The 16,230-nt window shown below is 36.6% G+C and overlaps 1 protein-coding gene across 1 annotated transcript in view; it reads left to right on the forward strand.

The window, feature by feature from the left end:
- The window catches only part of LOC150093819 (histone-lysine N-methyltransferase 2C-like), a 1,065,326-nt gene that overhangs the window by 379,742 nt on the left and 669,354 nt on the right, over positions 1–16,230 (forward strand). The window contains exons 24-25 of the mRNA XM_090412524.1: positions 5,311–5,391; positions 14,414–14,644. Of these exons, the coding sequence (XP_090268650.1) occupies positions 5,311–5,391; positions 14,414–14,644 (312 nt within the window). The remainder of the gene's footprint in view (positions 1–5,310; positions 5,392–14,413; positions 14,645–16,230) is intronic.

Below are 16,230 nucleotides of genomic sequence, written 5' to 3' on the forward strand. Positions count from 1 at the left end.
TCGCCCGGTTAAACAAGACCCCCGTTGTTTTCGCCAGGGAACCAGGACGAACAGCGAAAAGTCAGCTACTGGAACAAATCTGAAAACACACCCCAACTCAACATCACCAGAGTTAAAGATTGGTACTATCAACGTAAGAAACCTGAATGGCAAAGAAATGGAATTAGATAAGTACTAGATCGACATAATAGGTGTGACTGAAACAAAAAAGACCAAAACTGGTGAGATCTTTCTGAGCAATAAATACAAAATGTTATATTCAGGCAATGACAATCAAGAAAAAGAAGGAGTAGCCATAGTATTCAACACAAAATACGAGGCTAATCTTCTTGAATGGCAGTCAGTCTCAAATAGAGTAATGTGGGCAAATATGAGAATGGGGAACTGGACAATGAGACTTATTTGTGCCTATGGTCCCACAGAAGTTCTGCTAAGGTAGAAGTGGAGGAATTTTTTGAGGCTTTAGAAAAAGCAACTGACGCAATGAAAAATGAAAAGTTGGTCTTTGTTGGGGATCTAAATAGCAGAGTAGGAAATGATTGTGAGACATACAAAAATATTTTGGAAAAATTTGGAGAAAAGAGCAAAGCTAATAATAATGGCAAATACCTGTTGGGCTTCTGCTCAGGGCATGGACTGGTTATTATTAACACCATGTTGCACCATAAAAATGTGCACGAATTCACATTGAGAGAAGAGGCAAGGAATAAGAAAAGTCTCATTGACTATGTTACTGATCATAGTGATGTTTTTTCCCTGGCACAGGACACCAGAGTGTACAGAGAATTTGAAATTGGAAGTGATCACTATTTAGTCTTGAGCAGGATAAAATTGAATTTCATATTGAAAAGAATAACATGTAAGAAAGTTTTTACACAAATAAAAGTTGAGCAGCTCTCAGTTGTGAACTGTAGACTAAAATACACAAAGATTATTGAAGAAAAAATGAAAGAGTTTGAGAACAGGAATCAAACCTTGGAGATTCAGTGGCAAGTCTTGAAAGAAGCCCTGATGGATTCAGCTAGAGAGGCATATGGTGAAGTTGTCTGCAAGGATAGAAAAATTAGAACTCCATGGTGGACACAGGAAGTTAAAGAGGCAGTGAAAGAAAAGAAGAAAGCATATTAAAAGTTCCTGTCAAATAAGTCAGCATGTGCTCTTAGAGAATATAGAGACAAATGCAAGGAATGCTAAACACTATGTAAAACTAGCCAAACAAAAGTCATGGGAGGACTTTGGCAAGAATATAGAAAATAAATATCAAGAAGGTGGCAAAATATTCTGGAGGTTGTTGAAGAAGCTTAGGAATGGAGGAAAGAGTGCTGTAAAAGGAGTTTAGAGATGATAAAGGTGACATGAAAACAGGAGAAAAAGATATCCTTGAAGTATGGATTAATTACTTTGAAAAACTGCTAAATGAAACAAGCAGTGATGACAGCACAGTGATAAAAAACACTGACCAGGCATGCAGTCAGGAATACATATCCGTACTTGAAGTAGAAAAAGCCATCCAAGGCTTGAAATGTGGAAAGGCAGCAAGAGTAGATGATATTCGACCAGAAATGCTGAAGTATGGTGATATAAAAGTCTTACAGTGGTTGCACTGCATAGTTCAGAAAGCCTGGACAGAGGGATGAATTCCCGATGATTGGAGTAGAGCTCTCATAGTACCCATATATAAAAAAGGGAAATAAAACTGAATGTGAGAATTATAGAGGTATTTCCCTACTGAGCATTCCTGGCAAGTATACTTGAGAAACGGTTGAGAAGAATTGTGGAAGAAAAGCTTGGTGAAGAACAAGCTGGATTCATGCCAAATAGAGGCTGACAGGATCAGATCTTCACTTTATGACAAATAGTCGAGAAAGCATGGGAATATAACAAAGATCTGTATTTAAGTTTTGTCGATTTGGAAAAGGCATATGACAAGGTGCCAAGAGAGAAGCTATTCAATATGCTGCAGTTATGTGGTGTGAATGGGGCATTATATCAAGCAATACTTCGTCTTTATTTGAATTTTAAATCAGCAGTTAGAATTGAAGGAAGTACAGGAAGATGGTTTAATGTTGAATCTGGTGTGAGACAAGGATGTACATTATCCCCTATGTTATTCATTATCTATATGGATTACATTATGAAGGAAAGTGGTATTAAACATGATATCAAAATTGGAGATGTTAATGTCAGCTCTTTGCTTTATGCAGATATAGTTATACTTCTAAATAAATCCGCTACAAGTCTGCAAGATTCTCTGACTAAATTGAATAGCTGTTGTAATAGATATGCTATGAAGGTCAGCAATAAAAAGACAAAGACAATGAAAATAGGCAGAATCATTGAAAATGTCAACTGTGTTGTGAATGGAAAACCTGTGGAACAAGTAAAACATTTCAGCTACTTAGGCACGATTTTTAGTGAAGATGGAAAATTAAATATAGAAATAGACAGCAGAATCAGCAAAGCTGGTATGGTGGGAAGTGAATTGAATAAATTAATATGGAATAAGAGATAAATTAGTCGGAACACTAAATTAGCAGTATACAAGACAGTGTTCAAACCAGTTTTAACTTATGGATGTGAGAGCTGTGTCAGAAGTAAAACACTTGACCAAAGACTAGAGACCGCAGATATGAGGGTCCTGAGAAAGATTATAGGCGTGAACAGATGGCATCAATGGCAATATCATATTAAAAACGAGGATATTAGGAAAGAACTTGACATTGTCAGCATTCAGGAATGCATTAGCAGAGCTAATCTCAGGTGGTATGGTCACTTAAATAGAATGGGCGAGGAAAGATTAGCAAAACAAGTGTTCTCTGCCAGGTTGGCAGCAAAACGACCCAGAGGAAGACCAAGATATAGGTGGATTGATACGGTACAAAGTGCCTTAGACGATAGAAATATAAGATCTGATAATGTTGGAGTCTTGACAAGTAACAGTCTGATTTGGAGGAAAATTGTAGATAGGAAGTTAATAATGATGTAATTTTTTTTCATGTAGTACTATCATATCCTGTACACCCCTTGAGGTTATATGGCAGGAATTTGATGATGATGATGATACATGTTAAAGATACCAAGCTATTTTAATCCCAGTTTTTACTCCATTTCCCAAGTAAGCAAACAGACAAATAAGTAAAGTTTGCACCTGCACGTAATGCAAGTCTAAGTGACCCATAAAGTTGAAATAAGCTCTGATCACTATTCTTAATATTTACCCTTATTGCAAAGCCCATCTCCTTGAGGAGATGTACGATGCTATGCATTAAAGGCATGGGGCCACTACCCAGGCCGGTTTCGACCTTTATTAAGGTCTCATCAATGGGAGCCAGGATAGAAATACCAAGGTTAAGTAATACAGAGCTTATAAGTATTTTACCAAAACAAGTTACCAAAAGGTGCTTTGACCTTATTAAATAAAAATCACAGGGTGAGAGATAGATGTAGAAAGTTTTTTTTACCTTGGGTATAATATATGTTAAAGATACTAAGCTATTTTAAACCTGGTTTTTACTCCATTACCCAAGTATGCAAACAGACAAATAAGTCAAATTTGCACCTGCATAATGCAAGTTTAAGTGACCCGTAAAGTAGTACAAGTCTTAGGCAACTTGTGGTAAAGTTGGAATAAATTCTGATCACTATTTTTAATACACACATACATACATAGCTCGTGGCAAAAACATGATGTTAAAAAAGTGAATCGTGATGTTATTATATATTAACAGAATTGAAGAATTTAAAATATTTTAAGTTAAAGCTTTGAAGGAAAACACAGATCTAATCCAAGAAGTTGGAAAATTAAAATAATAGTTAAAAGTAAAAGTCTTAATATGTTATAATAAGGAAAATAAACATATATATCATTATATATAAAAAAAAATATCATTAAAAATTCAGATCTAAGTTCGTAATCCAGGTCACAGCTTCAGGAGCCGCTTGTAAAAAGTCATTCTAGTCATTCTGATAAGCACGGAAGATGCATTCTGTTACAATATGTTGCATAGTCTGTCGTGAAGCACCCCAATCACTATTCTTAATATTTACCCTTAATGTAAAGCCCGTCTCCTTGAAGAGATGTATGATGTTATGCATTAAAGGCAAGCGGCCACTACCCAGACCTTCTACATCTATCTCTCATCCTGAGATTTTTATTTAATAAGGTCAAAGCACCTTTTCTTAACTTGTTTTCGTAAAATACTTATAAGCTCTGTATTACTTAACCTTGGTATTTCTAGCCTGGCTCCCACTGATGAGACCTCATTAAAGGTCGAAACTGGTCTGGGTAGTGGCCCCCTTGCCTTTAATTCATAGCATCATACATCTCCTCAAGGAGATGGGCTTTGCATTAAGGGTAGTGAAATATTAAGAATAGTGATCAGAGCTTATTCCAACTTTACCACGAGTTGCCTAAGACTTGTACTACTTTACGGGTCACTTAGACTTGCATTACGTGCAGGCGCAAACTTGATGTATGGAGTAAATGGAGTAAAAACCAGGTTTAAAATAGCTTGGTTTCTTTATGTAGAAAGTTTTTTATATATATATGTAGAAAGTTTTTTACCTTGGGTATATTATACCCAAGGTAAAAAACTTTTACATATATATATATATATATATATATAAAGTTGGCATTGTTAACATTCAGGAATGTGTGAGTAGAGCTAATCTGATGTATGGTCATTAAACAGAATGGGAAAGGAAGGATTAGAAAAGCAGTTGAATGACCAGATAGCAGGAAAACAATTCAGAGCAAATGCCAAAATATAGATGAGAATCAGTTATAAATGTCGCGGTAGATGAAACGTAAGAAATTACAATATTGGAGTCCTGACAGATAATGATCTTGTGTGGAGGAAAATTGTTGATAGGAAGTTAATAGTGATATAATTTTTTTATGTAGCACTTTCATATCTTGTACACTCTTTGAAAGTTATACCTGTCAGGAATTTGATATTAATGATGATTATGAAGCTCGTTATTTCAATAATATCCAGGTGTTATTTTAATTTCAATGGGCACTATGCATCTGTCTAATTATTAATGTGACACATCAAGACTGGTATGGAAATTAACATCACATCATACAAATATGCTCTCTCACACACATATACAGAGAACATTGAGGTACTTCATGTATATTCAAATGTAGCAAGTAGATATGAAACAACCTCTTCCTGTTGACAATTGACAGTGCTCACTTAATTCATTTCTGACAAATAGTATATAATCATGGAACAATGCTTTTGTTAATATTACAAATTGTAAATATCTAGTGTAATTTTAACATTGTCATTATGTTTTTTCCAGCTCCACCATTGCCACCAACTCCACCACCACCACCTGAACCACAGCCTTCATCACCTGTTCAGAAAACCATAAAGGAACCAGGTATGGGCTATTTTCCATTTGAATTAAACTATAAAATATAAATAAATAAAATAAACTGTAAAATATAAATTAGTTTTTTTATCATTTATTTCATGTGTTGAAATTTTTTGAGTGATTAAATTAAAAATAAAAGATATATCTTGTAGAAAATTTTCTCATTGGGTTAAAAGTGTATTATGTTGACAAGAAATTACATTGCTTTTATCATTTACCTAAGCATAAGCATACCAAAAAAAAATTCCAGTGCAGTGGTGTAAATCCTTGATTATATTATTACATAAAAAAGGGCCAAAATGTTTATACTTGTTGGCTGTAAGTCAACAGCCAGCATAAAGCTAGAACATCAAAGAAAGGAATTTGGTATTGGAGACGAGTAATGCAAGAAGATCCTATATCATCCAAATTGTTTTCTACTACATTACAAGAAGTCTTTAAGAACATCCATCTCATGAGAAAACTCTGGAATAAGTATCAATGGAAAAACTCTCAGTCAGTTACATTTTACAGATGACTTTGTTCTTTTAATAAAAATAAAAGCAGCTCAGGAAATGCTAAATGACCTTGATAGAGAAAGCAGGAAAAAAGATTTAATGATTAAAATTAAAACTAAATGGATGACAAATTTAGATCAAATTGAACAGATAATCACAGTGAAATTGTGGCAGACTATATTTACCTTGGTCAGTTAGTTGATTTTAAGGAAAAACAAGATAAAGAAATAAGAATCACACAAGAAAATAAAGCATTTTGGCTGCTTAGAGATTATATGTTAGGAGATTTACCCTATATGCTTAAAAGAAAGCTATTTAATATATGAATTATTCCTGTGTTTGCCTATGGAAGTGAGACATGGGCAACAACTGAAAAAACAAAGACAGAGTGTATGTTCCCCAAAGAGTCTTGGAGAGAAGAATGCTCCACATAAAAATGGGGATAGAATAAAAAATACTAGAATTATAGAGATGACTGAAGTAGAAGTATTGTGGTGTTGTAAAGCATGCGGATGACAATAGGCTGGCCATATTGGTAGACTGTCAGAAGAAAGACAAAATTAAGCACTGAATGGGATACCGAGAAAAAGAAAGATCTCCAGAGAACAAGATGGAGGGATGATCTACAACGATTTGACATGAGTTAGTGGATATTGCTAAAGACACAGACAGAACTGGAAACTAAAGCGATAAGCTTATATCCAAGTGGATGGAAAATAGCTAAAGAAGAAGAAGAAGAAAACAAATTTTGCACATGAAATATACCTCAGATACTCCTAGATACAACACCCTAATCACTGAGTGGTAAACTTTAAAGAGAACGTTGATTTTTATAGCAAGAAAGCATCTGTGAAGGTGTCTGCATGGATAAAAAAAAAAAATCAGAATTTCCTGGTGAACTCAAGAGAGTAGAGAAGAGATGGTCCATGCTTCAAACTTACTGAACTAAATTCTCATCCTTCTCTTTCATTTCATCTGTGGAACAGTCTTATTCATGCTGTCTTCTCTCGAGGATGAAACTTCCAGCTCTTCAAGAAACATATTATCAGATTCCTTATTTACACACACACACAGAACTGCCTATTGTACAATTTTTGCTACCTCTTATGTGAAGCGAGCATAAAAAATAAAAAAATCATATCAAAGGTCCCTATTAGTTTTTGAAATTAGAGTGTTGTATGGTTTTTCAAATCGATGAGAGGATATCACTCTAATCACCATAATTATGGATACGATTTGAAGTTTTTGAGAATATGTCTTTTATGCGTAGTATGGAAGGTCTGTATACTGGGTTTAAGCACAAATAGCTTTTGGGTACTCTTATATTGATGCAGATCTCTGAAGAAGGAATCCACCTGCCATGACATAGTAAACAAATAGTGAAGAATTGGCACTCCAGCTGTGGAGAGAGGGTAACGAACAATGAGATATTTGGTAAGTTGTCGTATGTGCTAGCTCCAGTCCTATGCTTTGGAAATGACAAATGCAATTATATTATTATTATTATTATTATACTTACACCTCCATGGAGTCTGAAGATTCATCGTGGGAGACTCAATCAATCAATCCGCACAATCTATCATACCTCTCCTTGAACCCATTAACACTCACAACTGACTCTGGCAACCCATTACAGTCATTCACAACTCTCCAAGCATAAAATCTAGTCCTCACAACCCTACTAACCACACCTTTATTCAACTTCCAGAGATGCTCCTTTGTTCTGATCACTCTAGCCAAATGCTGAAACATTTCTCCTGCATCAATCCTATAAAACCCTTTAAGCAACTTAAATGTTTCTATCGTATCCCCCCCCTCTTTTTCTCCTAGCAACTATCTTCTGCAATCCACACATCCTCAATCTATCCTGATAGGGAACATTCCACAGGTTACTCACCATCTTTTTTATCTTGCCTCTGAATCATCTCTTGCTTCCTCGTTCCCGAGAAACCCAGGGGACCAGACTTGAGTATAGTAATCCAGATGTGGGTGTATCAAGGCTTTATAAACAGGAATAACAACTTCCTTATCTTTACATGTTAATGTGTTCTTCAATAGCCAAGTAATCTTAAGGTGCTACCTTAGCAACATGTCTTCTAAACTTAAACTTTCTGTCTACCACCACTCCTAAATCTCTAGCTTCCTCTATTTCCTGGAGTACAGTGTCATCAATGTGATACATGGCTTGTAATCTGTTTTTCTCAAAATGCATAACTTTACATTTCTTGACAATAAACTGATACCCATTATCTTTTGCCCATACTGACAGCCTATTTAAATCATCCTTCTAGCTCTCCACATCAATTTATTAACTATTACTCTACCTAATTTTGCATCATCGGCATACTGTTGAATACTTCCTTTCAGGTTTTTTCCTATATCATTTATGTACAAATTAAACAGTGGTGGTCCCAGCGCTGAACCTTGCAGCACACCGCTAGTCACTTGTTTTCACCTTTATTCTGGTCGTCCATATAACACTTTTTGATATCTCTCCAGCAGCCACCCTCTCATCCACTTAACTAGGGTACTCTTATTGGCTGTAAGAGTACCCTAGTATGTCCATCCCTATTTGTTCTAATTTGCATCACAGATTTCCATGCAGTATTCTGTCCAATGCCTTTGCAAAATCATTGTGTAGCCATTTCCTTTATCCAACTCAGCTGTTACTCTATTGTAAAAAAAAGATTAGTAAATTACTAAGGCATGACTGACCCTTCACTAAGCCATGTTGTGACCCTCATATACTATCATATTTTTATCTACCCATTATTGAATTCTCTTTTTGACCAATTTTTCTTGTACTTTTACCACCACGCCTGAGATATTGATTGGTCTATAACAGGAGTGGCCAACTGTGCGTCCTTTTAGAGCCAAATAATTCCAGTAAGACTTAGAGTTGCAATCTTTGATCGATGCGGCGGTACGGGAGTAAGTGAGTGCATGCATGGTGAGGTGGGTGGTAGGGAGGTGGGGATGCAGAAGCTATGCCTGTCCGCCACAACATGTTAGTTACAATTTATTAAATCTAAATATAGATCCATTTTAAATTATGAACATTTGAACGAGCTTGTAGTGAAGTGCTTTGACTAATTACACACCTAATTTTAAGAAGCTTACATTGATCAAGAAAATGGATACAAGGAAGGCCTCTACTAGTAAATAAATAACTAAAATTATTGTGTTTTGACTTTAAAATTATTTCTAATCGTTCAAAGTAAACTTCATTGTATGTGTTTTGTATTAAACTTTTTTATTTCTGTAATTTTTGTTCCTCTCTCTCTCTCTCTGTTTTTTTTTTTTTTTTTTTTTTTTTTTTTTTTTTTTTTTTGTTCCTCTATTTTGTTTGTTTTCTCATTTTGTTTATTTTTTTCTGGTAGAGCGTGAAGTGATGCGTCGAGGTGAGCTGCATGCAGCTCGAGAGCCACATTGTGGGCACCTCTGGTCTATAATATGCTACTGAACTCTTAGACCCTCCCTTATTCGAGGGAATTATTTTTTCCTCTTTCCACTCCCTTGGAACTCTACCGGAGCTGATATTCAGAGGAATTGCCAGTTCCCTTGCACATTCTCGCCTAACCCTTGCTGATACCCTATGTAATCCTTTGGCTGACATCGAAATTCTGTAATATCCTAAGAAGAACCTCCAATTCATCCACCTCTGTTCCCACATTAGTGTTTGTCGCATAGGTTAAAGCAGTAACCTCACTAGGATAATAAATTCTTCCAAAGTGGTCACTCAGTAACTCAACTGAGCGACTACTTTGGAAGAATTATTTGGAAGAATCTTATCTACTTCTGTCTCCTTGTGACCATCCTCACTCATTAAGGTTAATCTTCCGTAGTCATTCTTCCTCTTACTTGCCACATAACGAAAGAACTCTTTGGGATTTCTTTTGGCCTCCTCGGCTAGATTCTTTTCATAATGTGAATTTGACTTCCTTGCTATGTTGGTCACCTGTCTGGCCTGAGCTTTGTACTGTTCATGAGTTTACTGGCCACCTTTCTCTTTATATACTCTCTCCACAGCGTAATCTTCTGCAGCTTGGGCTTAATGATATTACTTATCCATCTAACTCCTACCTGATTAACCCTCCTTACCTTAGTTATATAATTTAATATTGCTTCCTCTAGATTACCCTTAACTATACACTACTAACATCCTTACCTACAGTGAGAGGTACCTGCCTTGTAGTTCCACATGTATCCCTTCTCGACAGAATATTTGTCATGTTGTACAATCTCCCAAGTCAACACGGTCACTTTTACCAATCAGAGGCAATGTGGTCACCTTGGTTATGGATAGTTCTTCTGATCTTATGACCAGGTCCAATACTTTCCCATCCCTAGTCCCCTCCATCACATTACTGCTGCCTTAAGTAATTATCTCTTAGTAGGTGAATAAATTCTATTTCCTTCCTGCTATGTGATCTCCCTTCCTGTCTATATTTCCTAGTTGAAGCCCCCCATAATGATCACTCGATCTGTACTCATTGTACTAATTTGGTAATGTTTTTCAGATCATATGTGGAATATATTATTATTATTACGGGCGACTATAGGGAGTCATTAGACTCATCAAGGGAGGCCCTAAACATCATGTCCACACAACTATTTGACATTCTCACAGTATTTATCATACCCTGCCTTGAACTCATTCACTGTCATACCACCCACAACAGACTCCGACAGCTTATTCCACTCATTTACCAATCTAAAAGTAAAGAACTCAGCTCTAACACCCTTGCTAACCACACTCTTGCCCAGCTTCCATAGATGTCCCCTAGTTCTCCCACCACCAGTCCTGATCTCAAAAATATCCTCTGAATTAATCCTATAGAAACCCTTCAGCAATTTGAATGTCTCAGTCATATCTCCCCTTTTCTGTCTATCAACCAATTTCTGCAACCCACAAATCTTCAATCTGCTCTCATAAGGTTCATTCCATAGACCTGCTATCATCTTGGTCACTCGCCTCTGGATCCTCTCCACCTCCTACCCACCAAGAAGAAACCTAGGTGACCAAATCTGGGCACAGTAGTTGGGATGAGGTCTTATCAAGGCTCTGTACAGAGGAACAGTAACTTGCTTGTCTCTGCTCGTCAAAGTATTTTTCAGCAACAGTGATTTGATGAGCTGATTTAGCCACTTTTGCAATGTGTCCCCTAAACTTCATCTCCCTATCCACCAACACTCCCAAGTCCCTGACCTCATCAATCTCCTGGAGTACAGTTCCACCAATGTGGTATACTGCTGCTAATCTTTTCACCCCAAAATGCATAACCTTACATTTTGTCACATTATATTGACATCCATTCTCCTTAGCCCAGAACTCAAATCTATCCAGATCATCCTGCAAGATTTTGACATCTTCTGCATTCACTATTGCCCTACCCAACTTTGCATCATCAGTGAACAAATGAACCGTTCCTCTTAGATCCTTCTCTATATCGTTAATCAACAAATTAAACAGCAGTGGTCCAAGAACAGAACCCTGCAGCACACCACTAGTCACAGGCCGTCTTTTGGATTCTACTCCTGAATAAACTACTCTCTGATATCTCTACATCAACCACCCACCTATCCATCTCACCAACCCTATATCCATTCCCATATGTTGGGAGTTTATGGATTAGAATTCCATGTGGTATCCTGTGAAAGGCTTAGCCAGGTTTAGCAGTATCACTGTAAACCCATTACCCTTATCCAGTTCAGCCGTCACTGTGTTATAAAACTTGAGCAAGTTATTGAGGCATGATCTACCCTTCACAAAGCTGCTGTTCCTTCATACAGTATCTCATTTTCATCAATCCATTCGTGCATTTTTCCCTTCACTACTTTCTCCAAGACCTTGACAATGACTCCTGATATGCTGATTGGTCAGTAATTTGCAACTTATGACCTAAAGTGACCTTATGATCACTCTCACCAATTGGTGGCAACATGGTCATATTCATTGCAGTCAAATTTTCAGATGCTATTATCAGGTCAAGCACTCTCAAACCCCTAGTATTTTCTGTTACATGCTGTCTCAGATAGTTATCCTTTAAGAATTGAATAAAATCCAATTCCTTCCTCACATGTGTCCTCTCCACCTTCCAATCAGTGTTACCATAGTTGAAATCCCCCATAATAATTACCCTTCTTCCACTCATTTCATCAATTTGTTTATGCATACTATCTCCACCATCTATTCCATCACCTGGACTATACCAGCACCCAACTGCATATTTTGTTCTGCTAGTCACAATCTGACACCAAATAGCCTTAAATGAGCTCTTTTCACTATCCTGCAATACAACTTCAATACTCCTTGGCTGCAATTCATCAGCTATCATCAATAACCCCCCCCCCCCCATTTTATTCTCTCTGTCCCTCCTGAACACACTATACCCTACACATTCTATCCTACTAACTATATCATCTTCTGTCAGCCATGTTTCAGTAATGCCAATAACCTGTGGCCAGGAAGAGCCAACAAAGGCCAAAAATTCTTCCTTCTTGTTCCTAATACTCCTGGCATTGGTATACATGAAATGCAGAGGTCCCTTTGTCCCACCCCTATCTTCATGCGTTATTCTAACTATCCCATTCTGATTACTTGTCTTTAGTACTGGCTCGGGTACATTATATACATTCTTACACTCAACTGTCTCACTGATGTCCGCAAATTCCCCCACCCCCCCCAGTAGTTCTAGTTTCCCTGGTTCTGCACATCCATTTTCACTTCATTCAGCAACACTTTTTCCAGTCTCCGCACACCAAATCCATTCAAATGCAGGCCATCCATCTTGTATAAATCCTTTCGCCCATCAAAATCATTCCACACCACACCGTCTGCATAACCTGCGCATAGAGTCATTTGTGATTATGGCCCTCCTAAACTCCTCTCTGTCGTACTGCGGCAACAGACTCACCACCCTAACTCTGTCACTCTTTTCTTTCGCTACCTTTAACAATACCTTCAAGTCCTCTCTCATAAAAAATTTATCTCCTTTCAATTCATTCGTACCTGCGACAGCTATCAATTCTTTCACCCTCTGTTTTTGCACTCTAATACTCTCACTTACATCCTTAAATTTTCACCCAGTAAGTACAATTTAGTTAAACTCTCATCTATCACACCTCTTAATATAGCAATAACCAACTGTATATTTTGTCATACTGGCCTTAATTTCACACAAGACTGCTTCTAGTGTACAGCTGCCCTTCCTTCTGTCACCTCTTCTTTTTTTTAAATTGCAATTCATCCACTATCATCAGCACTACCCCCCCCCCCCCCCCCCCATAATTTCTTTTCTATCTTCCCTGAAAATACTAAACCATTTATATTCTATCCCTGTAACTACATCATCTGCTGTTATCCAAGTCTCACTAACGCCTATAACTTTTGGTGTTCTGGCATTAGTATCTAGCAATCACAGCATCACTTTAGGTCCCTATCATTGGTCTGGACCTTTGCACACAAATCACACTGCTGTGTGTTTTGTGTGCAAAGACAGATGATGTTGGAACGGAGAACTGCTCTGAATAGAGAGCAACAGAGTTTATAACAGAGAGTGATTAATTAATAGGCTTCCAGATGGCAAAGATGATGACTTTCTCAATTAATTACATTGCCCTTACCTAAGACTACTAGGACTCAGGTGAGGACATTAGGATGATAGTTTGATGTCTGAATTATTGTCCATGTTTAAAATGGGTAGGCATGAATATAGGCTTGTTTCCATTCTCTAGGATATATGGCATATGAGTTTGAAAGGTTGCATAGATGATATAGGACAGGAATAAATTCTGGATCCCATGTTTTGAACACATTTGGGGAATTATTATCAGCAGCAGTAGATGATCAGTTATAGGTATTCATCTATTCAGGATTGTTCTGATGTGTTTCTCACAAAATACCATAGGAAGCATACAATGAGTTGTACTTGAAAAAAAAAAGGGGGGGGTAGGTAGGAAGGAACTACTTTCCTTTGAGTGTGTGTATGAGAGTGAGAGAGAAATGGATGAGCAGAAGCTCCACCCAGTGGGCCCTGATAAAGAACCATAGTGCTCAGCTGTCATTTGAAGAGGAAGCAAATTTATTTATGCCTTCTATTGCATTCTGATGTATTCATTCACATTTTACTTATTTTATCTCCCCATTTAACATTGTCGTTAACCTAGATTCTATGACTTCAGAGAAATCTACCAAGTAGCACAATTTTATTTAAAATAGACTGCACAAATCCTGTTAGTTTCCAGTAGCCTCCTGCATCAGTATCATGTCTTTTGCCATGAGACTACTGTTAGCTGGATGTTTTCTAGTTGTTAGACTAGTCTCAGCAGATGTAGCGTGTTTGTTAGATAAACAAACATGCTACATCTGTCTGTGTCACATATGCATATGATGCATCATACTTTGTTAACTAGTTTTCTAAATTTTTTAAGACATATTCAGTTTATTTAAAAGGTGTTACGTTTTTGGTGATTCAGAAAGTATTTTAAACTAAGAGTATATGCATGTCATTTTTTATACATATTTTCAGATCCTCCACCAAAACCAAAACCCCAAGCTCAGTTCTATATGGATGGTGTTTTTCTTTCTGAAAGTGGTATGCACCAAATAAAATCCTTAACCTTGGAACAGCCTAAGAAGACTCGTACACGAAGGCCTCGACAGTTACCTGGTACAGCTCTTTATCCTTCTGGAGTTGGGAAAACTCCAGTTGGAGAGAGGATGGAAGAAACAGAGGATAGTAGAGCACTCATCGTTGCTGGTTAGTAATCTTTTATGACACTGATCTTTTATGATTTTTTTAAAAATATTTATTATTATATTTTTATTAGGTTTTTATGTGACTCTCACCCATGAAAAGTTATGTGCAAACTTGTAGTACTTTTGTACTGTTGTTGGGCTGAGGATTTTTTTTATTTTAATCAATTTTTATCATCATCAATTTTCTGTACCCCCACTAGGTGTTCAGGTTACTTTGACAGCACTATGTGTGATTAAGTTTACATCATCATCATCCAATTCCTGACATATACTCTCAGTGGTGTACTGAATCTTATGATGATACTACATGAAATGCAACATCTTTACTAACTTCCTATCAACAATTTTCCTCCAGATGAGCCTGTTGTCTGCCAACATTCCAATATTATCAGATATTATATTTCTGTCTTGTTAGGTATTTTTTACTGTATCAATCCACCTACCATCTTAGTCTTCCTCTGGGTCTTTTTCCTGCCATCCTGGCGAAGAACTTGTGTTTTAGTTTACACTTGATTAAGTTTACATTATTATTAATCTCTTATCAACAGTTTTCCTTCAAATCAGTCTATTACTTGTGAGCATTCCATTATTGTCATATCTAACATTTCATACTTATGAGGCATTTCTGACTAAATCAATCCACTTAGACCTTGGTCTTCTTCTGGTTCTCTTGGCATCAAACATCTGTTTTGCTAACCTTTCCTTACCCATTCTATTTAAGTGTCATGCTACCTTAGATTAACTCTGCTTACACAATCTTGAATGCTAACAATGTCAAATTCCTTTCTAACATCTTCATTTTTAGTACAATTCTGCCATTGATATACCACTATATGTTCACTCCTCTATTTTTTCTCAGAACCCTTATATTATAATATATGTATCATCATACACTACTGGCTTGAACCACAAATGCATATGTTGGTACATATAAATTTATATGTGTGTGTGTGTGTGTTGTCACATTCCCATTTTGGTTGGGTGTGTTGTTGTGTGGCTTAGGCAACCCTCGCTACAAAATTCAAGTCAGTTTGACTGTGTGATTACATTTTTATCGATGTATGGAAGTTTTAAGAGTGCATAATGCATCAGTACTCATCCTAATTGGTCCAATGCAATTGATTTTAGGATTACTTTGAATACTTTATCAATTAATTGTAACCAAATCTGGTTGGAGTGGGGGACGGTGTTAAGATATATTAGAAAATAATAATGAAGTAGAATGCTACAATTGGTTGGTATATTTGAATTACTCAAAGGTGTAAATATAATAGTAAATTTGGAAGAGGAGGATGAGGCTTATCTCCTTAGACTACAATCATACAATCTGCAAAAGCTCTGGTAGAAAATGGAATATTCGGTAGATCGTCAACACTGTTTCCCATTGTAAATATGGGCAAAAAGGTTATTTATAGAAAATTATATATTAAAAACTTGTCTATATCAGTGTCCTAAACATGTCAGTTCACACTTCACACATGCAAAACAGATAAAACTTAGAAAACAAAAACAGCAACTCATGACAAATAACAATGTTCAATTGGATTGGTTGACAGTATGACACAATCATAACCACTGATTTCTGGG

The sequence above is a fragment of the Typopeltis vanoorti genome, chromosome 23, assembly GCF_054136105.1.
Source record: "Typopeltis vanoorti isolate ZY-2024b chromosome 23, IOZ_Tvanoo_1.0, whole genome shotgun sequence".
NCBI lineage: Eukaryota > Metazoa > Arthropoda > Arachnida > Uropygi > Thelyphonidae > Typopeltis > Typopeltis vanoorti.